Raw genomic sequence first — 27,298 nt, forward strand, 5'->3', positions numbered from 1 at the left:
TAGAATTGAGATGGAGCAGGGAAGATTAAGGTCAGTTATCAGGAAAACTTTCAAAATTATACAACTTTTGAACCATGGAATATATTTTTGGAAGAAGTAGAAAAATCACTTAAGATTATATAGACTCTCACAACTTTATGTTAGGTGCAGCTTTTTTGAGGAACAGTTATTATGGAAATGGCAGCTTGAGGCAATGCCCCTGGTAAGAATTTGATGGACATTACCCATAGAGAGAATATAATAGATTCTACTAGTATTATGAGCTAGAGAAGCCATTTTTGGGGTGACTGCTATTTCCTGCATGGTACCCACATGTTCTGTAGCCATATGGCCTACTGTAAGTTAGTGCATGCTTAGGAAAGGGAGGTAGAACCATCAAATCCAGTGTAGCTCCAGCTGAATGTAGATGAGTTCCAGCAGTGGAGCTGGATCTTTATGGCTTCTTCCTAATTTACATGGTCGGCTCTGCTGAGTCCAAGAATGGCCAAGAAAGATTGCTCCAGCTTTGCGTTATCATTGCTCACAAAATGTGTGAAGAGGCCACCCATTTCTGAAACCACTGTGCTTTCCTAGGACATCCCCACTCTCCACCTATGGTATTTTCTGATACTAGAATGGTTTACTATTGTTAGGCTCTCCCACTCATCTCAAAAAATAGGTAATGCAGACTTTTTTTTTAATAGATTTATTTTTTTGAGAGAGAGATATGAAGAAAGAGCACAAGCAGGGTTGGGTGGGGGGCTGAGGGAGAGGAATGGTCAGACTCCCAGCTGATGAGGAAGCCTGTCGCTGGTCTAGAAATCAGCTAAAGACTGAGGCTTAACCAGCTGAGCCACCCAGGCACCCTGAATGCAGATACACTTAAATTCTTATTTCTGTCCCTAACATCTAAGGAAATATATTCATGGTCAGTAAAATCCTTTCTTATACATACATGCCTTAATGCTGAAGTATTTTTCAATTAATAGAAAATTTACCTTTAAATAGTTCTGTTTGTTTTTAAGAAAAAATTGTGCATAAATATATGTGTATGATTTATATTTTTTTATTCCTTGAACCATTAGCTTAAAAGAAGTGTAGTTTTATGCAGAATATAAAAGGGGAGGGAATTATCATTTTACAAAAGGATTTTTCACATTACCAACAAATTTATGGGAATTGTCTTTTAAAAAGTAAGTTTCCCTAATGCAATCAAAATGTTGGTTTTACAGATGTAAGTTATATAACACAAATAGCCATTTCAGATATACTGATTTGTGTATGAGTATTTTAATTAAAGTTAAATATTCAAAGATCAGTGATTTGCCCCTGAAAAAAATGTTAGCCTATTATTAATATAACTCTAAGGGAATATTACAAGAGAAGTGATCATAAGAGATTAGCAAGTATAAAACTTTCTTCAATTTTAAGTAAATTTATAATTATTTTAAATCTGATTTGATAATGAGGATAATGAGTCCACTGCATTATCTAAAATAATAATTTTATTAGTGTTTTTTTTTTTTTTATATTCCAGGTTTTAATTACTACAAGGACAGCTTCTGATAATTTTAGCACCCAGTATGTTTTAGATGGCAGCGGCCACATAATTTCTCAAAAACCTTCACATCTTGGTCAAGGTAAGAGAGTAGCTTTGTATCTTTGCCTTTCTTGTCTTTTTTTAAAACATTGTTACCCCTTAAATTCAAATATGCTGCTTCAGGTTTGGTCGTGTGATAAAGTCTACTTTACTTCCAAGTGAATATTCAACCCTTTTTTTAGTACCATTTCTTAAATACTTAGAATTATTCTCCAAAGGAGCTGTGTAAAAGCCTTAGGACCAAATACAGATTAGTCACCCTTCTGTAAAACTGTAAGAACAATTTTACTATTGTTGCATCACTTGTGTTTTCTTTATATGTGAAGAATGATAGTTTGTTGAAATGCATAAAACATTATTGATTTGGTAATCATGGTAATAAACCATACCATCAAGATGCTATGATTAAATAAATAATAAAAATATATTTATTTATGGAAAACTTCATATGTATGTGCAAGTAAATAGAATAGTGTACCCATCGCTCAATTTCAACAATTGTCCACCCATTGCTAATGTTGTTTCATCTAATACCTACTTCCTCTTTCTGTATTATTGGAAGAAAATAAATGTACTGGTTATTTTGTTGCTATTTGTAATATATTTCTTCAGTGTTTCATACACTTATGTAATTTTATTACATTTTAATTGACATCTTACGTTCTTAAGTTCTTCTACCATTTATTTATAAGGAAAAAGAAAATCTCTTCAGGCTTAAGTTTCTTGTATCTCCCTTAATTTTTTTCATATTGCTAACTTCTGGTAATGGAATGTTTAAAGTTGAGAAAATGTTGAAGATATGACCTCTTTAGAATCATGTTCAAAAGAATTATTTGATCTGAAAGGGACTTCTGTTTTTTAATTGCTGTTTGCCCTTCCAATTTGTATCATAAATTTATTTTTTAATTTTGTGTCCCTTGTATCTAATAAAGTTTTATATTTTTCTGTAGTTTTTTTCTTTCAATTTTAATATTAAATTATTGGATTTATTTTTTAATGATTATGATCTTTATTCATTGAAAAATATTTTCTTTTGGGGTGCCTGGGTGGTTAAGTTGGTTAAGCATCTGCCTTCAGCTCAGGTCATGATCTTGGGGTCCTGTGATGGAGCCTGCATTGGGATCCTTGCTCAGCAGGGAGCCTGCTTCTCCCTCTCCCTCTGCCCCTTCCCCCCACTCATGCTTTCTCTCAAATAAATAAATAAAATCTTAAATATATATATTTTTTCTTATATTTTAATACTGATGCCAAATTCACTTTTTCTATTATTTTATAAATCTTCAAATTAGTTACTGATTATTCTTGCTTATTAAGAGTAATATTTTTATATCCACACAAAGGAAAGAATTAGTAGGAACTCAAAAAAAATACTTTTTTCTCATTTATTCAGTTAATTAAAATTAGCTCAAGTCTAGTAGCTGTTTAATTTGATGTATAATAATATTGTACATATTTTAATTAAAAATAATAGTGATTCTTTTTATGTACTGAAGGTTAGGAAAGAGAAGCCTTTTTTTTTTTTTTTTTTTAAGTATGGTCTAGTTCTAGAAATGCTCTGACTCCCAATTTTTAGGAGTTCAAGTTAAGAAACCATTAGGAGATTTTTGTGTGGCTGTTCAGTAGAGTACTTTGAAGTAATCTAGTCACATTTTAAAACTTAAATGTATTCATTTTTATCTTAGTAGTCACCAGTCTAATCTGGATGGCTCCTGCTCTGTACCACTCATTCTTCTCGTACTTTCCTGTGCTCATCTCCATGGGAAGTATGAAATAGCAATACTTAAATATGGAGTCCCTCTGATCTTTGCCCATTTGCTGATTGATTTTTCTTTTTTTGCTGACCTAGTCTTCTACTTTCACTGAGACTAAGTATGCATATTAAAGAATTTCTGCGGTCAATAAATGAGCCTTATTTTCTTTTGCATATTCATCTTAAGAAACTATACTTGAAACTAGTAATTGCCTTTCATCATTCATTTTTATCTCCTAATTATAGTTGGCCGGCTAGGAAAGCAATAAAGAATCAAGCTCTTAGTTTCAAATTGCTGTAGATGGACATTTTATAGAAATCTGCAAATACTTTTAAAAGCCTTTTACATTTATATTGCCCAGTGCTGATAGTTTTCGAGTGGTTGAATCACAGACTCACATTTCACCACCAGCTGTCATTCAACTTCTATTTAAATATTTTCTCTGTAAGATAAAACTACAGTACAATCATCTTAATTAATACCTGTGCATTTAGGGTTCTTGTAGATTTAATTTCTGTAGTGGTGTGAACATCCTTGCTTAGCAGTTACTCCTCATGTCATCTGATAGATCAGATAATGATACCTTTAGACAACCTAACTGTAGATGCAGGGACAGCTCACAGCAAAATCTTTTTTAGGCATTGGAAAATTTGTTACCCTTTAAAAAAACACATTTAAAATGTTTAAAAATAGTTGACTGGAGATTCTAGTTCTGGGTTTTTTGGGTGTAGATATTTGTTTTATGGATTAAGTTAGCCATTTAAAATGATATGTGTGCTTAATAGTATGTCATTTTAAATTACCCTTCTGGTCACTTCTATTTTAAGACATTTTAAAAATTAACAAATGTAAAAAATAAGTCCCCAGCTTTTAAATCATTTTTACCAATAACTTATTAAATTACTTGTTTTAATCCTATCTTTTTTCTGTCATCACTTCTGTTTTCTTTACCCTAATCAGTACAAGCTTTCTAAATTGATTTACCCTCCTGGACAAGTTCTTTTAACACCTCCTAGTACTTCTGCCTTAGGAATTTCTCAGATATCAAAAGTAGTATATTTAAAGTAATCAGGGTAGTTCCTTTCCTTACCATTATTAGAGTAGAGCATCGTGTTCTTTGTAAATCCCTGCTAGGTATGATTGTGCATGTATTGAAAGATTTTTTCAACTGGAGAATGAAACTTTGTCATTAACCAGTTTAAGACAGGTTTCATATATTCAAGCAACCATACACCTTTGCATTAGGAATAAAAATAGCTACCTTTATAAATGGCATAACATAGGGTCAGGTGAAAATATAACAGGGAGCTGTACTATAGGACTGCAACTTAATTCTGGTGTTTGTAGAATGTGCTAAAGTTAGAGAGGTGAGCAGTTCTCTTGTAAAATATGATAGTATACTAGGACCTCCTCCCTACTGGCCAGTATCACTTGGTACTTTTCTTAAGGGTACACATTTCATTTAGAATCAGCAAAGTTTTCCATCATTGAGTTTTACTCAAACATACAATCTTGGCTTATTGATAATTCTCATTTTGCTCTAAGAGAGCATTTTTATCTGCTGAAGCGATAATTTATCAACATATGTATTAATTACAGTGTGATCTTTCATGTATAACAAATTTAAAAAACAACAGATATCTTTTCTTTTCAAAAATACATTTATATTTGACTTTATTGATTTTCGTCTGCCTTTCTTCTCACCATCTGTCCACAGCTACAGTATATGCCATTGCATCTGTCACAGCTAGTGGAGAACACAGATGAGTTAAAGGAACTCACAAAGTAGAAGGGAACAGAGATGACTAGAAAAGTAGTGACAGTAAATAGAAGCCACCAGTTGCCTAGAGGAAGGTTATGGAGTTTTTCAGAGAAGTTATCGTTTGAGTTTGAAGATGGTAGGTGAGAAGGGGTGGGAGTTTAACCTTGCAGCAAGAGAGGAATGATGAAGGAAAAGAGCACATACCTTTAAAAACTTGTATTTTTTTTTTCAATCCACTGGAGAACTATGCCATAAAATAGACAAATACCATATGATTTTAGTCATATGTAAAATTTAAGAAACGAAACAGATGAACATAGAGGGGATAAAAGAGAGAGGCAAACCATAAAACAGACTCTTAACTATACAAAACAAACTGAGGGTTGTTGGAGGGGAGGTGGGTACGCGGTTGGGTTAAATACATGTTGGCTATTAAAGAGGGAATGTGGGGATGCCTGGGTGGCTCAGTTGGTTAAGCCACTGCCTTCAGCTCAGGTCATGATCCTGGAGTTCTGGGATCAAGTCCCACATCAGGCTCCCAGCTCCTTGGGGAGTCTGCTTCTCCCTTCTCATGTTCTCTCTCCCTCTCTCAAATAAATAAATAAAATCTTTAAAGAGGGAATGTGTTGTGATGAGCACTGGGTTTCGTATGTAAGTGATAAATCACTAAATCTTACACCTGAAACTAATATTACACTGTATGTTAACTAACTGGAATTTAAATGAAAACTTGGGGGAGTGGGGAAAGAAGTTAAATGAACTAAGTTCAAGAGAAAGATACCCCTTCCTAGACAAGAAGAGACTTAGTGGCTCCTTGCATCCATGGGAGCATTAACTGAAACAGGAGGCATAGGTGCTCTCTGTTGTGGATAAGGGATCTTTTACAGACCTAGAAGAAACCAGCTGAATTTTATCAGCCACGTATGAACCGACATGACAGATGGGAGGATGGGATCCTTAAATACAGCTGGTTCACCCTGGATGCCAAATCTCATCAGGACTTTCACTGAGTAGGCAGTGATAAAGAAAATGGGGACTGAGATCGACAAAGATCTTAAAGTCTCGCAGTGCTTAGATCCCAGAGCCTTGCTGGAGGAGAAGACCTAATTCCATCCTTAACGACATTTGAAACTGGAAGTGAACTGGAGCTAAATAAAGGGACAGCTCAGCTCCAACCCAGATACATTCCTAATTATATTGAAGAGATCCTCTCGTCACTCTAGCTGCTTGACAGAGGAAATGAAGTGCCTTCTCTGGGGGAAAATATTATCTACTTCAGCATTTATTTTTGTATGCAATATCTGGCAAAAACAAAAATATTGAGAAACATAAAGAAAATGGGATCTATAATCAAGAGAAAAAATAGTTAATATAAGCAAACACAAACATGACCTAGATGTATGAATTAGCAGATAAGAACTTAAAACAACTGTGTTAAGGAGTTTAGAGGAAAAGATGGTCAAAGTTGGTAAAAAGGTAGAGAATTTCAGCAGAGAAATGGAACTCTAAAAAAGAACCAAGTGAAATTTCTAGAACTGAAAGTAAAAGTTAATACCTTTTCTATAGCCAACAGTGAGCCACTGAAACTTTTTAGGTAGAGGATGAATATCATGTTACTTATAAAATTAACCAGTAGAACATTATAATACCATAAATTATATCTTATTATAAGACATGTCATCTTGAACTAAGTTTTGAAGGAAGGAAAAGGACTTTACATAGATTTGAGAGAGATTTTTAGGATAGAATACATAGGCCTAGAAGACTTATGTAGTAAGAGGTAGAGGGAAGAATCAGTTAAAGCTAGAGTATATGTCTTGGAAACTGTTGGATGTCCATGTTACATGAGAAAGAGAATAGGTATAAGTATCAGACTCAAGGAGGAAAATAATGAGTTCAGTTCTGGGTGTGGTTGGTTTGAGGTGGCTTTGGGACATCCACGTGATGATATTGAATAAGCTTTTATTATGTAACTTGAATACTGTAGGTCTCAGATAATATATCTTAGTCAGTTCTAAGATGCATGTTTTGTCAAATTTTGACATCCCTGAAAACAAGCTGTGGCTTATAACTAATGGCCTCCCCAGATTTGGACAAGAAGTTTTGTGTATTAATTGGTAATTCGTGTGTTGATTGCAGGAATAAACAACAGTTTCAGAAATGTTTTCTTGTAAAAACAACAAATGCTTTATGAGACCTAGAAAAGAGAATAGACACGAGTTCTAGAAGGGGTTAAATACTGGTGTATATGGATTTGAAGGTTCTGAAGTTCTTTTCAAGTCTAGATGTGCTTTTCTCTTATCTGCCAACAGGTACAACTGTAACTGCTTTAAGATTGTTTAAGAATCTCCCTGTAAGAAAGCAGTTCTACTCAACTGCTAAAAAATGTAAAGATGAAATTAAAAAGGTCCAGGATCTCCTCATAAGCTATGGTTTACTTAAGCCTGACTTACGGATTGTTTTTATACATAACAAGGTAAGCCTTATTATGCTTTTTAAAAAGATTTTATTTATTTATTTGTCAGCGAGGGAAAGAGAGACTGAGCAAGCAGGGGGAGTGGCAGGCAGAGGGAGAAGCAGGTCCCCGCTGAGCAAGGAGCCCAATGTGGGACTTGATCCCAGGACTCTGGGATCATGACCTGAGCCGAAGGTAGATGCTTAACTGACTGAGCCACCCACGTGTACCCATTATTATGCTTCTGTAAGATTTTTTGGTATGTGATATTATTATAAAGGGACAGTGTATTTTATCTAAATCATATGTTTAAAGTCTTCTTGCAAAAAGTTTGTCCACATTTCTTTAGTTTTATCTTTATAAAGAGCATCTTTACTTTCTTATCTGATATCTAAATGAAATCTGATTGAACCTTTTATTTCGTAATTACTGAAATCAGTGATTCTGCCAGGAGACATCCAAGAAGTGTTTTTTTTTTGTTTTTTTTTTGTTTTTTTAAGATTTTATGTATTTACTTGAGAGACAGAGAGAGAGCGTGAGAGCAGGGAGGGTCAGAGGGAGAAGCAGACTCAGTGCTGATCAGGGAGCCCGATGTGGGACTCGATCCCGGGCCTCTAGGACCATGACCTGAGCTGAAGGCAGTTGTCCAGCCGAGCCACCCAGGCACCCCCAAGAAATATTTGCGTGCTTCCTAAATATAAAGATGAGGAAGACATGTTTTCCTTTAAGGAGTTCAAAATTCAGTGATATTTTTCACCTTCTGTTACAGTTTTTTCTTTGGAGGAGATTTTTTTGTTTTGGGGTTTTTTTTTTGTTTGTTTTTTTAAGGAAGCTCTACCTCATTTCTTTCCATTTTTCAAAGCAAGGCTGACTAAGAAACTCTTCTTGCTTGATGAATCTTGGTGGGAAGAAAAGTTTATGTATTTTGTGATTATTTTGTTTTTCATAAAGTTCCACATATGCACTTGAAATAGTTAATGGAAGGAGAGCAGGACCACACAGCAGAATTATGGAAACCTCATGGGGAGTTGAGAGTTAACATTTATTGAGGGCCTGTGTAATGCTACATCATATCCTAAGTCCATTAAACTCTTATAGTCCATAGCAACAACTAAGTGAGGTAGACATATTAACTTACATTGTCCTCTAAACTGAACTCAGAGAGGTTAAAAACTTTATATTGCACAGCTATCAAATTGTTGAGATGGGATTTGAAACTTAACATGACTAAAGAGTGCAGGCTCATTACACCCTACTGTCTTGTTTTCCCATTTTAACACTATATTACATTTATATAATTCTGTTCCAGGTTTCAGAACACTCATAATAACTTTGTAAGTTAGACAGCATTATCTCTTATTTGTACGAGGAACCTGACACTCAGAATAATCAAAGAAATTGTTCTATATTTTAATAGCAATTAATAGTACTGAGGTCAGAACCCTTTTTCATCCAGTTTTCTTTCTATTCTGTGTTTACTTGTTATTGAGATGATTCTGTATTAAACCAAGCTGTGATAGGATATTTATGATCAAAATCTCTGATCATCCTAAAAAAAAACAAAAAAGAAAGAAGAACATTAAGATTAGTCAGCCACCTGTTCCTGGTGTCGTAGAGCTCAACCACATGATACCTTGAGATCTCTTCCAGTTCTACTGTGCTGTGATTCCTCAGGATGTTGATAGATGGAGGCTCATCCTGCTAGTATAAATAACCCCATGACCTCTTGATCCAAAGGACAGTTAGCAATTAAAAGTTAAATGTACCCAAGTTAAAAAAAGATCAAGGACAGAAGAATCAGGAAGGGAAAACATATGGAAAAGGATAAAATATGATGATAGGAACCACATATTTTTAAAAGAAAAGCAATTGTAAATAGGAAAGTTTTGAGTATGAGAAAATAATACTAGATTAAACCAAGATTTCTGCTTCATGTAATGGAAGTGAGTACTTAAAAGTCAAGTGCATATTTTCTAAGTTTTGAATAAGTTCATATAAATTTCCCCAACCACTCTAAGATCATCAGTGCATGCATTATCTTTTGAGAATGGAAAGTATTTTATGAAATGCTGCATTTTACAATTTTTGGAGGACAGCGTGTCTGAACTGATAATGAACAAACACGAGTCCCTTGATATCCTTCAGTAATTTCAGATTCAATTCAAATCCTGAAGAGTATGCTGAGAATATTATACAGTAAAAATAATGTAAGATTATAAAAAGTCTTAATGTAGAATTAAGTGTTAGCTATTATTACACAAGGAAATCAAGGACTGAATTAGAATAAGCTACCTGTCTTCAAGCTTTTTTCTTTTAGTATTAGTTATTGTTCCACTTTTGTTTCTTAATAGTACTGTTCTACCTCAGATGTTGAAATATATTGTTAAACCTCCCAGAATAGCAGTGGCACATGTCCTAAATCTCTTTGAACTTCGAGTCCTGCTCTGCTCTTAGCCTTTTTCTTTTAAACATGTTTATCATTCTTTATGTGCTTTTCTGAAAAATGTTTGCTTTTGCCTAATATTTACAGACGACGATATTGACATCTTCTTTTGAAGTCTTTTTCTTCTTTAGAAACAAACAATCATATTGCACATAATATGAGAAGTACTATTGCTATTTTGACATCTTGGATTAGATAGTGTTCCTTCTTTTTATGAAGGTTTAACCTGCCAAGACATTCTTTGAATACTGATAATGTTGATGTTCTTGCCAGTATGGTTATGTTAGAAAGAGGTATTTTTCTTCTTTCATCACCATGTTCCTTGAAAGCATATTGAATAATGAGACAGCTAAAGGGAAATAATTTACAAGTGGATTCAGCGACTTTTTTTAAAGTAGATATTATTTGGAGAAATTGCTAGAGCCATTCCTTAAAAAGCGCTATAGTATTCAGCTTTTGTTGTAATAACTTAATTCCTCTGAGGTCCTGCTGTGTATATTTTCATTTATAAAGTAGCTATTTCCTAGAATTAAAAGGTTTTCTCAGTGTCATAATGTCCGAAACTAGTATTTTAACTCTTTCATATGTGCATAAATAATTTTGTAGACAGCTAATTGAGAACATTGTATAAACGGTGATTTCAAATAAGGGGTACTTTCATACTGCATGCTTGTCGATTTTTGTGAATATTTTCTTCTGCCTAAGATACTATTCATGGTTTTAAAAATTGTTTTGAATCGAATTTTGTCTTGATAATTAGAAGCCCACTGTATTAAAAAAGCTGAATTGGCTTATCACTGATGCAGGGTTTTTACTGTAATTTAAGGAGTGACTTCCCACCTACCTACCCCACCTCCATGTCACATGAGTGTTAAGGCTTATTGGGATCAGTTTGTTTATTTTTGAGGTCTGGAAGAATGATGACACAGCTTCGAAAAGTTGAATATCTCTGGCATCAGTCACTCTAGGAAGGAGCAGGACCTTAGAGAACAGAAATCCACCAAAGTGGCCTTGGAAATTTGGTAGTGAGTGTAGTGGTTGTCTCTTGACATACAGTTCTCTGGGTCTCTAGGAGGGAGAGAGACTCTTGTGGTGGTGGCTGAAGACTGGGGAGGAAGCAGGTGTCAAGAATAATAAAAAAATGGGACATGTTTATTAGATTATAAACTGAAGATAAAAAAAGTTGTAGCCTGTAATTCTCTGTTCAACATTTTATTCTTTTTTGCATCTTTTAGCCTTTTCCTCAAATATTGTTAAATGTCTTAGTTTTGTTTCAGCTGTGCCATATGAGGAATCAAGAAAAAGACCACTGTTGGACCAATGTTAAAGGGTTAACCCCCTCCCACATCCTAAGCAAGGTTATGGAAGCAGTATAGTCAACAAGAGATTCCAGTTCAGGAGTGTGGTTCAAATGTCCTTTTCTTATGAAGAAATTATTCTTTCAGTTCCAACTTTGAAAGTTTGGGTGGATTTTGTTTTGTTTTGTTTTGTTTTGTTTTTTAATGAACAAAGGTAGCAGTCCATTCAAATATGGTAGGTTAGCTTGAAGCTGATTACCAATCTTGATTGGCTGGTTGGTTGGGATTTTTGTTTTTGTTTTGTTTTGTGTTTGCTACTTGCAAATTAATGATAACTAAATTTTTAAAATGGTTCTCATGTTTTCTTCTTTCTTATATTCATTTCTTTTACTTTTCACCTAATTTCTGTGAACTATTATATTGAAAAGATGATAGTCATATAGAAGTCACATTTTACTATAGTTTGTTTCTGATTTTGATGTTTATCCATACTATTGAAGGCATCTCTGAATTCTTCCCCATCCCCAGCAAGATGACATAGTTATTCTTCATCTTCTTCTATAACATTATTTGTGTATCTCTATTATGACATTTTTGCTTTGTTGGCAGTGATTTGCATCCTGTTTCCCCTTCTCAGTAAACTCTTGTGGGAATGAGAGCTGTATCTTACTCATATTTCCCTTAATACTCAGTGCATACATAGCTCAGAGTAATATGCTAAATGAAGTAGATGGTGCTAAACTCAAAAATCACATAAATTTATAAAGCTCCAGTTTCAAACACTCTGGCCTCTTTCAGACCTTCCTCATATTATATGAAATGAATCCTTTTTTGAAGATTCATCCTTTTGGATTCTCCAATGATGTCTTACATTTTTACAGAGTATATTTTCACTCGTATTGTTGTGTACTATTCTAGTCTGTTTCTTTTTCTGGCAGGTAAGTCAATGACACATCTTCATTAGAACTAGTCAGGAAATATATAAAGACTGCGTGGATGGGGCAGTGGGAGAAACAGTTGACAGGGACATAGTCTTTAAGAGCCTTCAATTTAATATGTTTTGTTTCCATTAACGTAGTTAAATGGAACTATGTATATAATTATTCCTTTACAGATCCTCTAATCAAATGTATCTTATGTATTTACTGTTTATTGTAATATATTTCTCTACTTTAACACAGTAGATTTCTGATCAGTAATATCCAGAGAATTCTGCACAAATCCAGCTTTTCTGAGTCTAGGCCTGTAAAAGTTGATTGCTAAGGCCCTTTTCAACTCTAAAATCCTTTGTTTGTTTGTTTTTTTAGGTTTTATTTTCAAAATAATCTGTACAGGCAATGTGGGGCTCAAACTTACAAACCTGAGATGAGGAATTGCATGCTCTACCAACTGAGCCACCCAGGTGCCCCTAAAACCCTGATTTTTAAGGTCTACATGTATCTTGAGTACTTCCATTTCTTTCTGACAAAATTGGAGTTTCACATTTCCATTACTAAAAGTTCTAAAGAGGTGATTCACATATCAAATCACAAAATAATAAGAGTTTATACCTCCTTGATTCCTAGATCTTTACATCTGGAAAAGACCACTGAAAATCTTTTTTTGTTCTGTCACAAACCTTTTAGCGAGTATTTTTTATTCTAATCCCTTTCCATTTTATCTTCATGTGTTCCCAAGAGTTTTTGTGCACTGCCCAATAACTTAAATGTTTAATGTAGCATAAAATGAGCTAAAGTTCAGATCTCTTGGAGTTTATTGTAACGTTCATTCGCTGTTGCTATAGCTTTTCCACAGCTACTGGATACAGAGCTTTGAGTAGGTGCCATGGAATAGTTATGTGATGGCCTCTGGAATAATTATGTTAGAGGAGCTTACAGTATAAGTGAGGAAGATGTGAAAGTGTATGAACATTTAACAGATGAAAAGAATAATGAAAACTTGCTGATTATTGAATGACACTGATAAATACTATGAAAAGTAAGAGAAGGGAAAGATTATGTCAGGCTTGAATAATCAAGGAAGACTTCATGGTGGATGTGGGGTTTTTTGTTTGTTTGTTTGTTTTTTAATTTTATCTTTTTTCAGTGTTCCAAGATTCATTGTTTATGTACCACACCCCGTGCTCCATGCAATACGTGTCCTTTATCATACCCACCACCAGGGTTACCCCTTCCCGACACCCCTCCCCTCCAAAACCCTTAGTTTATTTCTCAGAGTCCATAGTCTCTCATGGTTCATCTCCCCCTCCGATTTCCCCCAACTCACTTCTCTTCTCCATTTCCCAGTGTCCTCCATGTTATTCCTTATGCTCCACAAGTAAGTGAAACCATAGGATAATTGACTCTCTCTGCTTGACTTATTTCACTCAGCATAATCTCTTCCAGTCCCATCCATGTTGATACAAAAGTTGGGTTTCATCCTTTCTGATGGAGGCATAATACTCCATTCCATATATGGACCACATCTTCTTTATCCATTCTACCGTTGAAGGGCATCTTGGTTCTTTCTACAGTTTGGCGACTGTGGCCATTGTTGCTATGAACATTGGGGTACAGATGGCCCTTCTTTTCACTACATCTGTATCTTTGGGGTGAATACCCAGTAGTGCAATTGCAGGGTCATATGGTAGCTCTATTTTTAATTTTTTAAGGAATCTCCGCACTGTTTTCCAAAGTGGCTGCACCAACTTGCATTCCCACCAACAGTGTAAGAGGGTTCCTCTTTCTCCACATCCTCTCCAACACTTGTTTACTGTCTTGTTAATTTTGGCCATTCTAACTGGTGTAAGGTGGTATCTCAGTGTGGTTTTGATTTGAATCTCCCTGATGGCTAATGATGATGAACATTTTTTCATGTCTCTGTTAGCCATGTTTTCTTTAGAGGAGTGTCTGTTCATGGCTTCTGCCCAATTTTTTATGTGATTATCTGTTTTGTGGGTGTTGAGTTTGAGGAGTTCTTTATAGATCTTGGATATAAGTCCTTTGTCCGTAGTGTCATTTGTGAGTATCTTCTTCCATTCCGTGGGTTGCCTCTTTGTTTTGTTGACCGTTTCCTTTACTGTGCAGAAGCTTTTGATCTTGATGAAGTCCCAAAAGTTCATTTTCACTTTTGTTTCCTTTGCCTTTGGAGACATATCTCGAAAGAAGTTGCTGTGGCTGATGTCAAAGAGGTTAGTGCCTATGTTCTCCTCTAGGATTTTGATAGATTCCTCCCTCATGTTGAGGTCTTTGTTCCATTTCGAGTTTATCTTTGTATATTATGTAAGAGAATGGTCGAGTTTCATTCTTCCACACATAGCTGTCCAGTTTTCCCAGCACCATTTATTGAAAAGACTGTCTTTATTCCACTGTATATTTTTTCCTGCTTTGTCAAAGATTATTTGACCATAGAGTTGTGGGTCCATATCTGGGCTCTCTGCTCTGTTCCACTGGTCTTTGTATATGGTGGACGTGTTTTGATCTGTATCTTTGTGTGGATGTTCAACAAATGTCTTGGCTGGGGTAGATCAGTGTGTGGAAATAGGTTTGACCCCCTAAACAAAAGTTCTCTCTTGCTCTGAACAGATAAAATGTCTTTTTGTTCAAAGAATGTTCCTAAGGCCTAAGAGCTTCATGAAAATAAGCTTAAATCCTCTTTATAGTTGGGATTCAGTTCTGTACTATAAACAGTGGTAAGACAAGAGCAGATCGGCAAAATCTCTGAAAAAATTCCCATGAGTGAGGGAAGGTATCTAATACACAAAAAGGAAAACTTCTTCTTAGGTTTTTATTGATAGGAGACAGGTGAGAGCCTAGAGCAATAGGGTGTAGATGTCCACTGGTAGTTACCGTTAGGGCATCTTCACTTGTGAGAACAAAATCATCCCTCTCTCCTCCATGCTTTTGTCTGCAGGTATCAGATGGGATTCCCAGAACTCTCAATCCTGGCAAGACCTCTCTACCCTTTCTCTTAAAAGTCAGGCTTGCAACTACAAAGTGCTTTGGGACTACCAGTCCTAATCTCGTGTTTTTATTTTCATTTATGTCAGTTAACCCAGAACGCCTGAGTCTCTCAATTCAACCCTTATTACCCTGGACTGTTTAAGATTTTATTATGTATTTGATTGAGAGAGACCGAGAGATGAGTGGAGGTGGGGGCGCAGAGGCCGAGGCAGAAGCAGACTCCCGCTGAGCAGGGAGCCTAACATGAGGCTCGACTGCAGAACTCTGGAATGAGAACCAGGGTGAGCTGAAGGCAGATGCTTAATCAGCTGAGCCACCCAGAGCCCTGGTATGTATGTATGTACATACATACCATTGCTTTCTCTCTCTCACACACATCTCCATGTCTTGAAATGCCCCATTTCATGATTAGTCATGAGTAAAATCCCTGTGTTCTTAGCCTTTTCTTTGATGTTCTTGCTCTGAAACCTGGCTTTTCCTGAGAACACTGTATCTTCTGCAGCCCTTTCAAGTGACTGATTTCTCTCATCTGTTCCTCACCTCGTTATACCTCATGGCAACTTCCAGACCATTCCTTTTCTTCTTCAACCCAAAATCTCATTCAGATTTGAATTTCAGGTCTTTAAATTCCTTGATCATTATCACTCTGGTGATTTCAGTATCCACATAGTCCTCCCTAGCTTCTCAAATCTTTTACCTTTTCTCCAGTGATTTTTTTTTTCCTCCACCTTACCTCAGCCATAAATTCCAGTGACTGACTCTACTATAGACGTTATCATTGCCCAAAACTTCACGTTCTCCATAATTTCAGTGTTAAGTGTTTCACTGTCTCACCATCACCCTTTGTCTCTCCAGCTTACTCCCTCCAGCAGTCTTCAGACTCTGCTGGACCTGTGATCCATTGATCCTACTATCTTTTAGCTGTTTCTTGCCTTTGGTGTTTTCAGTTCTCTTCTTAAATTATAAGGTCAATAATTACCATTGCTTTTCTCTCCTTGAACTGTACTTGCTTGACTAACTGAATCCTGGTTAAAGCCATCTTCTTGTCTTCTTGGTGCCTGAACCAAGCTGAATGTGCTGGAAGAAAACACACCCATCCTAAGTAGTACCACTTTAAATTCATTGCTGCTTGGTAGTTACACTGTGTTTCTCTCGGGCATTTTCTCTTCTGGTCTTCTATATCAGTGCTTTAGACAGACTAGTGTGCGTGCAGATCACTTGGGATCTTGGTAGAATGCAGATTTTTATCAGTAGGTTAGGGAGAACCTGAGCTTCTGCATCCAACAAGTCTCCAGTTGATGTGGTTGCTGCTGGATTGTGAAGTGCGCATTGAATGGCGAGGCCCCCAATGGCTCTTTCATCTTTTCTCTCCTCAGACAGCCAACACCTTCTCTGTCTTCACTGTCATCTGATCTGCTTCCTATTTTAGTGAGAAAATTGGAGCAATAAAAAGAGAACTTCTACAAAGCACCCACCTATCTGCAGTTGAGCTCATAGATTCCGCCCTCCCTTCATCACTGTGAATGTGCTACTCCCCATGTTCCCAGGAAAAGCCAGTCCCTTCACTTGGGCAAAGTTCCTGAAATAGTTGTCTTTATTCATTGTCTCAGTTACTGTCCTCCCATTCTCTCTTGAACCCACTTTCTCTCAGGCTTCCTCTTTCACTCCCAAAACTGTTCTTGTCAGGGTTTCTATTGACCTCCAAATTGCTAAATCCAGTGGTCACTTCTCACTCCTTATCTTACTTATTAGCATTTGCCACAGAGTAAATTCTGCAGGTCTACCTTCAAAATATATGTAAAAAAAATATGTAGACTCTAACTAGATTGCACTCTGTCTGTGACTACAACCATGTTCCAAGCTGCCATCAGCTCTCACTTGTTTTTTTGTAATAGCGTCCTAATTGGATCTCCCCATTTCCTTCCTTGCTGTCTTCATTCTGTTTCCAGCCCAACAGCTTGAGTGACCCTGTAAAAATGTAAGTCAGATCATACAACTCCTCTTTAATGAGTTTCCATTTCAGTAATGTCAAAGCCTTTATAAATGGCCTGTGAATTCTATATTGGGGTCAGAGAACATTCTTTATGGAAAAAAAAAAAAGCCATATAATAAATATTTTGGGGTTTGTGGGCTATACAGTCTTTTACAAATATTCAGCTCTGCTGAAGTAGCATGAAAGTGACTGTAGGCAGTAAAACTGAAAAAAAAAAAAAATGTAAAGGCAATTCAGCCCTTGCGCTGTAGTTTGCTTATCCCTATTGTAGATGATCAGACCCATCATCATATCTAATCTCCTTTCTTTCTTTCACTCACTTTGCTTCAGCTGAACTAGCCTCCTTGTTTTTCCTTGACCTTTCCAGTCGTACTTTCAACCCAGGACCTTTGTATTTATAGTTTCTTAGCCTAGAACACTTTTCTGTGTATGTGGTGCAGTCTCATCTTTTAAAACGTCTCAGGCTTTCTTTAGCCACCCTAAAATTGCAACCATTTCCCTTACCCCACACACATTTTCCTGCTCTAGTTTTCTTCTTAAAGCTCATGACCATCTAATATGTTATATATTATAATACTTATCTTGATTCACTGCCTTTCTGTTCTCTAGAATATTAATTTCCATGAGGGTAAAGGTGTTTTACTATTGTTTCACTGCTGTCTTCCTAGAGCCTGCAGTAGTCTTTTGTACAGGTGCTCAAAAAACATGTGGTGTATGAATGTAATCAAGGGTTCCGAGCATGGAGGACAGGAGGGCTTCATCACATGTGCGGCCCTAGTGCCTTCCAGCTTGCGAACATAGGTATTTAAGCACTTAAGATATTGGCAGATATGGTCACCAAGGGTTAAAGACAGCAACTGGAATAGACAAGTGGCATAATAACAAATACCAGCTCTTAATCCTGAGACACTTCCTTTTCCTTCTGGATACTTCTGGAAGGTCTCCGAAGCGGGGAGAGCTGATTTTGGTCACTAGGCAAAGGTAAGTGTTATTGATTCAGTGGAGTAGACTCAGAACCTGGAAAAGTGATCTCATCTAGGACAACCCCCCCCTCTCCAGGGTAGGTGAGTCACAGGGGTATTCTGTTACAGTATTTGCTAATATATTATAGAATTTGTTAATGTGGATAAAAGGATCACGGTCATTCTAGGTAGAGAAATAGTGTGAACATAAAAGGTATAGGCAGGTAAGTGCAGAGCACATTTAGAGACAATTAAGTTCATTTAAGTGAGTCAGGTATTTTGTATAAAGGAGTAGAGGAAGAGAGAGAAAGTTTGAGGCTAGATTATAAAGGGTCTTGTTGCTAAGCTGAATCTCTTTTTTGCTTTTTTTTTTTAAATAGAAGATCAGGAGTAGAGAACTGACTTGGTCAAGGTGTTAACTCTGGCAGTAGTGTGCAGGGAAGAATTATAGGATGCTTTAAGCAATGAGTGTTACAGCTTTAAGCTGTAACAGAAATCCAGGCATTATGGGCCTGAATCAGGATAAATATATTGGACATAGGAAGCAAAGGGTGTCTGTGATAGCTATTATGAGGAAGAATCAATGAGACTAGTTGGCTGACTGCATATGGAAAATGAATAGAAAAGATTTGAGAATGTCTGATTTATTTAATTTATGTGCCTAGGAAAGTGGTAAGGCACACCACCCCTTTTTTATCCCTGGATGGATGCGTCTGACTTGAAGTTTTGTTTATTTTTTTAAAGATCTTATTTATTTATTTGACAGAGAGAGAGCACAAGCAGGGGGAAGGGCAGGCAGGCAGAGGGAAGGGGAGAAGCAGACTCTCCACTGAGCAGGGGGAGCCTGATGTAGGGCTCTGTTCCAGGAGCCTGGGATGGTCATGACCTAAGCCAAAGGCGAACACTTACCTGACTGAGCTACCCAGGCGCCCCCTGACTTTCATTTTTAATAAAATGTAGTTACCTTCATGTGTATTATTCTGACATAATTTTGATTTCACTCTAAAAAGCTAATATAGTCAAACAAAAAGGGAAGTTTTAAAGTGAAGCTATTGTTACCTCATCGTAGAGGTTTTGTTAACTAGTCAATTAAGAAAGAAAAGCTAATCATGTCTAGGCTGGATATTACTTGTTAGCCTTAAAACTTAATTGTTTGTTTTTTAAAAGCAGGCGCAAAATTGGAAAAATAATTTATTATTGGGACGTCTATCTGAATAATATAGGATGCATGGAAAGAGGAATACCGTTGGGAAAATACCAGGGAGCTAGCTGATGGGAGTGTTGGAAGGTCAGAATCCGAGGATTTGGTCTTTTTCTCTTTCTTTCTTTCTTTCTTTCTAACCATTATTTTGTTGAGAACACTTAACATGAGAGCTGCCTTAAAATTTTGAGTGTACAGTGCAGTATTGTTGACTAGTGGTGCGATGTTACACAGCAGATCTCTAGAACTTCTTCATTGCGCTTAACTGAAATTTGATGCCCATTCATTAGTAACTCCCTATTTCCCCCTCCCCCATCCTCTTGATAACTACCACTCCAATTTTTGATTCTTCGAATTTAATGATTTTAAATACCTCCCATAAATGAAATCATGTAGTATTTGTCTTTCTGTGACTGACTTATTTCATTTGGCGTAATATCCTTAAGACTCATCCATGTTGTCATATGTTGGAGAATTTCTTTTTAAGGCCGAATCATAGTCTGTCATATACTAGTATATACATATACTACTGTCATGTACTAGCATATACAACTGTATATACTAGTTTCTTTGACCATTGATCCATCAGTGGACAATTTCGTTGTTCCCATGTCTTGGCTATTGTAAATAGTGCTGCAGTGAACGTGGGAGTGCTAATATTAGTATCTCTTTCAGAGCCTCCTTTCAGTTCCTTCGCATAAATATTCTGGCATGAGATTGGATTGCTAGATTATATGGTAGCTCTATTTTTAATATTTTGAGGTATCGCCATACTGTTTCTGTAGTATTTGCATTCCAATTTCTCCACATCTTCCCTGATATTTGTCTTTTCTTTTTTTGATAATAGCCATCCTGACAAGTGCGAGCTGGTACTTCAGTGTGGTTTTGATATGCGTTTACCTGATGATTAGTGAAACTGAGCATTTTTTCACTTACCTGTTTGCCATTTGTATTTTCTTGTTTGGAGAAATGTCTATCAAGCTCTTAGCCCATTTTTTTATTTGTGTTACTAGTGTTTCTAATAGTGAGTTTTAGGAATGCCTGTATCTTTGAGATTAACCATCAGATGAATGCTTTGTACTTGTTTTCTGCCATCCCATGGGTTGCCTTTTCATTCTGTTGGTAGCGTCCTTAGCTGTACACAAGCATTTTAGTTTGTTGTAGTCCCTTTGTCTGTTTTTCTTTGGTTGCCTATGCTTTTGGTGTAATATTAAAGAAATCATTGCCAAGATCAGTGTCAGGAATATTTTGTCTTTCCTTTTAGGAGTTTTACAATTTTAGGTCTTATATTTAAATCTTTAATCCCTTTTTTTTTTTTTAATTTTTATTTTTTTTTCATTTTCTATTTCATTTTTTTAAAATTTTTTATTTCTTTTCAGTGTAACAGTATTCATTGCTTTAATCCCTTTTAAATTGATGTCTGTGTATGATGTAAGATAAGGGTCCAATTTTATTCTTTTGTATATGGATATCATTTTCCCAGCGCTCTTAGTTACAGACTCTCCTTTCCCCATTGTGTATTCTTGACACCATTGTCAGACATCAGCTGACCATGTATGCATGGATTTATTTTTGAACTTTCTATTCTTTTCCATTGGCCTTTATATCTTTATGCCAGTAACATGCTGTTTTTGTTTACTGTGGCTTTGTAATGTATTTTGAAACTAGGAGGTGTGATGCCTCCAGTTTTGTTCTTTATCTCTGGATTGATTTGGCTTTTTGTAGTCCTTTGGGGGTCCATGAGTTTTAGAATTGTGTTTTTCTATTTCTGTACAGAATGTCATTAGGGTGTTTGGTAGGAATTGCATTGAATTTGTAGATTGCTTTGGGTTATATGGGCATCTTAACAATATTAAATGTTCTGATCTATGAACACAGGTTACCTTCCCATTTGTCATATTTGATTTCTTTCATCAGTGTTCCCTAGTTTTTAGTGTACAAGGCTTTCACCTCTTTAGTTAAATTTATTGCTAAGTATTTTATTGTTTTTTGGTGCTATTGTAAATGGGATTGTTTTTCGATTTTATTTTTCCGATAGCTCATTGTTAGTGTATAGAAACATAACTATTTTTTGTATCTTGATTTTGTATACTGCAACTTTACTGAATTTCTAAGTTCTAACAGTTTTTTTTTTTAATAATTTATTTATTTGACACAGAGAGAGAGATCACAAGTAGGCAGAGAGAGAAGGGGAAGCAGGCTCCCCGCTGAGCAGAGAGCCAGATGCAGGGTTCGATCCCAGGACCCTGAGATCATGACCTGAGTCGAAGGCAGAGGCTTAACCCACTGAGCCACCCAGGTGCCCCAGTTCTAACAGTTTTTTGATGGGAGTCTTCAGGGTTTTCTGTATGAAGGATCAAGTCATCTACAAACAGGGACAGTTTTACTTCTTTCTTTCTGATTTGGATGCCTTTTATTTCTTTCTCTTGCCTAATTGCTTAAACTAGGACTTTCAGTTTTATGATGAATAGAAGTGGCAAGAATAGGCATCCATGTCTTGTTCTTGATCTTAAAAAAAGAGTTTTACAGTTTTTTTTACCATTGAGTTTGATGGTTGCAGTGAGATAAAAGCCAAAAAGATGGCTTCTTATTATGTTATTTTCTTTCTATTCATAGTTTATTGAGTTTTTAACCATAAAAGGGTTTTAAGTTTCATCAGATGCTTTTCTGTACCCATGGAGACAATCGTGTGATTTTTATCCTTTATTTTGTTAATACAGTGTATCACATTAATTGAAATGCAAATGTTGAACCATCCTTGCACCCTAGAGTTACATCCCTTTGGTTTATGATCTGTTTAATACACTGTTGCATTCAGTTTCTAGTGTTCTCTTGAGGATTTTTGTATCTAATATGCATCAGGGATTTGGCCTGTAGCTTTCTTTCCTCCCACTGTTCTTGTCTGGCTTTGGTATCAGGGTAATGCTGGCCTGATAAAATGAGTTTTGAAGTATTTTTTCTTCCAGTTTTTTGGATGAGTTTGGAAGGATCAGTGTTAATTCTTAAGTAAATGTTTGGTAGAATTCTCCAGTGAGCCATCTGGTCCAAGGCATTTTTTGTTGAAGGGTTTTTGATTATTGATTCAATCTTTATACTAGTTGTAATTCTGTTCAGACTTTTTCTTTCTTCGTGATTGAGTTTTGGTAGGTTTTATGTTTCTAGGAATGGAGCCTTCAGTTATCCTGTTCTTTTGCCATATAATTGTTCATATAGTCTTTCATGATTCTTTTTATTTCTGTGGGATTAGCTGTAATATCACTTCATTTTTTATTTTATTTGGGGTTTTTTTTTTTTCATTATTCTAGCTAAAGGTTTGTCAATTTTGTTTCTTTTGAAAAAACCAAGTCTTAAGGTTTTTTTCTGTTTTTCTGTTTTCTGTTTCATTTATCTTTGCTTTGCTCTAATCTTTATTTCCTTCCTTCTACTAACTTTAATCTTAATTTGTTGTTTTTCTAGCTCCTTAAGGTATATAGTTAGTTTATTTGCTTAACATCTTTATTTTTTAATGTAGGCATTATTGCTATAGATAAACTGTCCTACTTCTACTGCATCCCATAAGTTTTGGTATGCTGTGTTTTCATTTATCTCAAGGTATTTTCTAATATTCTTTTTGTTTCTTGATTCAGTAGTTGATCAAGAGTGTGTTATTTAATTTCTACATGCTGTGAATTTTCCACTTTTCTTCCTATTAATTTCTAGTTTCATTCCATTGTGGTCAGAAAAAATTCGGTATGTTTCATTCTGCTTAAATTTGTTAAGACTCGTTTTGTCTTAACACTTGGTCTATCCTGGAGAAAGATCTGTGAGTTTGAGAAGAATATGTGTTCTGCTGCTGTTGAGTAGGTTGTTCTGTATACGTCTTTTAGGTCTGTTTGGTCTGTCGTGTTGTTCAAGTCCTCTATTTCCTTATTAATCTTTTGTCTGGATTTTCTATCCATTATTGGTCTTGATCTGAAAACAGAACCACCTAGAGGACTATGTGGAGGATGGAGTTGGATTTCAAAAGAGATGGTTGAAGTAGCTTCATTTAGAAGCATGAATAAGTTTGGAAAATAAAAATCTCATGAAAAATAAAATTAATAGTTAAGGTATTCTATTCAGTGAGAATAGAGAGGAAATGCTGAAATGAGATACTGTTGTGAGCAATAGCAGCTTGATTTGCACCTAACCTGCTCGGTGAAGTTAAATATGGGTGGAAGTAATGATTGCCTCAGAGTTCCAAGATGAAAGAGCTTGTCAGAAAGACTGATCTGAAGGGTTTTCTGTAAACAGTATTGGGGCATTAATCTGGAGGTAATTATTAAATGCTTCTCAGGTTCAAAAAGTATTTTCAGAGGAGGTAGCCTTAGAGCTGGTTTTTGAGAAAGACTAGTTGAGCACAGGCATTTGAAATCACATGCAAAGCCAAAGACTCCTCAGAGCTCAGAGAAAGCTGGTGTAGGAAAGTAGGAAATGAGGCTGGAAAGGTGCTTGGGTCTAGAGTCTAAAGGATCTTGTTTACCTTATATGGGAATGTGGATTTCTTGCCATGTGGCCAAAGGAAATAAAATAAGTAGTTTCATGTTGCAGGGGTAATCAAGAGGATATGACCACCAGTTGACCATTGAACTGAACCCTGGGCAATTGGTAGCTCCTCAGTGCGCCCTTCCCATTCCTACCCCTTCTCCCCCAGTGCCTGCTCTGCCTGCCATTCCCTCAGTGGGAGCTGTTCCAAGGGCATAGCCTTCAGAGAGTAGAGAGTTGTTGAGACCATCTGGACATTGTGTGAGACAACCCAGTTAAGGCCTTATTTATATAGACATTTAAAATTCAGGAGAGTGGGTGCAGAGATCTACTTACCATGTGGCCACCCAAGACCAGCTCATAATCAAATGAATGCTTATGTTAATAGAATGTGATATTCTTTTAATAATGGTAATGATATTGTAAAGGAAGTAGTTAAAGCTTTTTTAAAGAAATTCAGATGTGAACTTATTAGTATATCTGTGCATATAATTTGTATGAAAAGTTTGATTGGAGTCACCTTTGTTCAGGCAGTCGTAGTAGCACTGCACTTTTTAGTTAATTGTATATCATCTGTTTGCAACATCCTCTTTCCTGCTATCACAAATTGCCTTCACAATTGAGGCTTATTAATTTAATACTGAATATTCTCATCTAATCATTTCCTTCAAATAGTATATGTCGATGAAGTAGAAGAGTGGCAAGATATATTTGGCTAATGTCAATCAATTACTTGGTGTGCATGTAATAATATATTTTTTATTGAGGTGCTTTTGCACTGTCATCATACTGACTAGAGTCAGATTCTTACTTGGCACATCCAGATGCTCCAACTTTGTGTGACCTAGATAGAAAACATATGGGAGTATGTGCATGTATTTTTAGCAAGTTAAGCTTTCTGCCTTAGGGCAAAATATAGGCAAAACTTTAGGAAGTGGAAAGAAAATCTCTGTTATAGAAAATAATACAGAATTGATGAAATGGTAGAAAAGCACTAAAAACTACTTACTGTAGTAAATATGGTATTTAAAAATTTTCAGTTTTTTAGAAGACAAAGATCCTTAATTTTTAATTACCATATTTTTAAAAATTTTAATCCATTTTTAAATAATGAGTGCTGTTTTGAAAATGAATTTTAGTTGCCTGAGCAATAGCAGAGATTTAACTTTTTGGCAGACCTCTGTAATCATTTATTACTGTCCCAACTGTAACTAATTTAGAAAATGCTCCTAAATTACCCACCTTGACCTGATCCAGTAATTGTCTACTTTGAAATAATGTTCTAGGACTACTAGCAGTATTTAGTTAAAAATGAAGTTCTACATTTAACGATTCTTATGTTCGACAGCTTTTTTAGAACTAACCCATTTCTTCAAGTGATCTTTTTACAGTTCTGTGCACTAGCTACTCAGCACGTCAGACAGTGAAACAACATTTTTGCATTAATCAGCAGCTCCGATTTCTATATTTAGGCGTCACCTGAGGCAGCGCTCTAGTACCAACTAAACTAACATGGTGTTTACATTAGAACTAACCCAGGCTTTATATCTGCATCAACGCAAGAAATTTTGGAATTTTAAAACATTAGTTTTCTGGAAAGTTTTCTTGACCACTTACTTTAAATGTGTTTACATGTATGTATCAGAGATGTAGCATAGCTTTAAAGAGATAAACTTTTCATGAATAAATTGTTATTACTCAGCTGGTCCTTGTTTAAAGGAAGTTGTGATATGGTAAGTATGAAACAAGGATACTTCCCATACAGCAGATTGATTAGAACCTTACCTGCTTGGTGTTATTTTGAATATTGTTCCTTAAAACACCGACTACTAGCTGGCTTAAAATAACAGCTATGATATCAGAAGCCAGCACTTCTTTGTCTTTTTACAGTCATACGCACACACATACAAACATACACATTAAGAAATGCAAAGATTACAGTCTGACAGCTCCTTAAAAAAAAAAAAATTACCATATTACCCAGCAGTATAATAATATTAATAATAATATTAAGCAAGAGAAGTGGAAACATATTGCACACACAAACTTGCATATGAATGTTGATAGCAGTATCACTCATAATAGCCAAAAAGTGGAAATAACCCAAATGTACATCATCCAATGAAAGAATAATTGAAAAGTGTATCCATACAATGGAATATTACTTAGCTCTTAAAAAGGAGCGAGGTGCTAATACAACACGGATGAGCCTTGAAAATGTTACATTAGGCAAAAGAAGCCACTCACAAAAGACTATGTATTGTATAATTCCATTTATATGAAATACATAAAGTAGGCAAATTTATAAAGACAGAAAATAAATTAGTGATTGCCTTAGATGAAGGTGGCAGGGAATGGAGAGTGATTGCTAACAGGTATAGGGTTTCTCTTCAGAATGATAAAATGCTTTTACAATTCATTGTAACGGTTGCATCACCCTGTGAATATACTAAACAACATTGACTTATATACTTAAAATGGGCAAATTGTATGGTTTATGAATTAATATATCAATAAGACTGTAATATTTAAGAAATGAAAGAAAAATGAAGGCTACTTTGGATTTCCTAAAGTAAAGGAGTAGAAAAAGATTATAATTTCTAACCCATGTAGTGGTGTGACAACCAGCAGTCTTAATTTTTAAAAATAAAGAGGTAGTTTTCAACTCCACTGGGGTTACTTTTCTCTAGAAAAATGTATTCTACAAATGTTCATTCCTTCAGCAAATTGTTTATTGTGCCCTTTTGCATACCTGACACTGTTCTTGATATGAGGGACTCAGTCACATTCCCGATTGTTCTTTTCTTCCTCTCTACATGCCATCACCAAGTCACATCAAGTCTGTTTCATATTCTTTAGTTGATCACTGTGCCCTCTTTCCCTCTTAGCAATATGTTTAGTTCTGTTACCTAGTCCAGTGACTCTCAGCCACAGGATGTATGTATGTATGTATGTATGTATGTATTTGATCGTGGGGAGGGACAGAAGGAGAGAGAGTGTTAAGCAGACACTCCATGCTGAGCGCAGAGCGCAATGTGGGGCTCAGTCTTACAACCCTGAGATCATGACCTGAGCCAAAACCAAGAGTCAACCGACTGTGCCACCCACCCAAGCACCCCTCAGCCATAGTATTAATATTAGTAAAGTACCAATGTATGCAAATGTTTTACCTTAAAAAAAAAATTAGAAGAATAATCCTGTAATTGTCACACTGACTGGCTTGCATTCCACTTTGTTTTTTTGTAAGTGTAAGAAAAAGTGGTACCATTATAACTAGTGTGCCAGGAATTATACACAATCTTCAATGCCTATTGAAATATTTTGTGAATGTGAACTCATTCATTTTAGCATGTCCTCAGGAAAAGTGAGAATCTCTGAGCTGGATAAATTCAATCACATTTTTAAAAACT

At 35.8% G+C, this 27,298-nt stretch overlaps 1 protein-coding gene across 4 annotated transcripts in view; it reads left to right on the top strand.

The window, feature by feature from the left end:
• LOC111144895 (PMS1 homolog 1, mismatch repair system component) overlaps positions 1-27,298 on the top strand; it is an 89,258-nt gene that overhangs the window by 26,872 nt on the left and 35,088 nt on the right. For all 4 annotated transcript variants that reach the window (XM_022499495.1, XM_022499512.1, XM_022499503.1 and 1 more), the window contains 2 exons: positions 1,517-1,619; positions 7,405-7,568. In XM_022499495.1, the coding sequence (XP_022355203.1) occupies positions 1,517-1,619; positions 7,405-7,568 (267 nt within the window). The remainder of the gene's footprint in view (positions 1-1,516; positions 1,620-7,404; positions 7,569-27,298) is intronic.

The sequence above is a fragment of the Enhydra lutris genome, unplaced genomic scaffold, assembly GCF_002288905.1.
Source record: "Enhydra lutris kenyoni isolate GAN:26980312 unplaced genomic scaffold, ASM228890v2 scaffoldscaffold1, whole genome shotgun sequence".
NCBI classification, from domain to species: domain Eukaryota; kingdom Metazoa; phylum Chordata; class Mammalia; order Carnivora; family Mustelidae; genus Enhydra; species Enhydra lutris.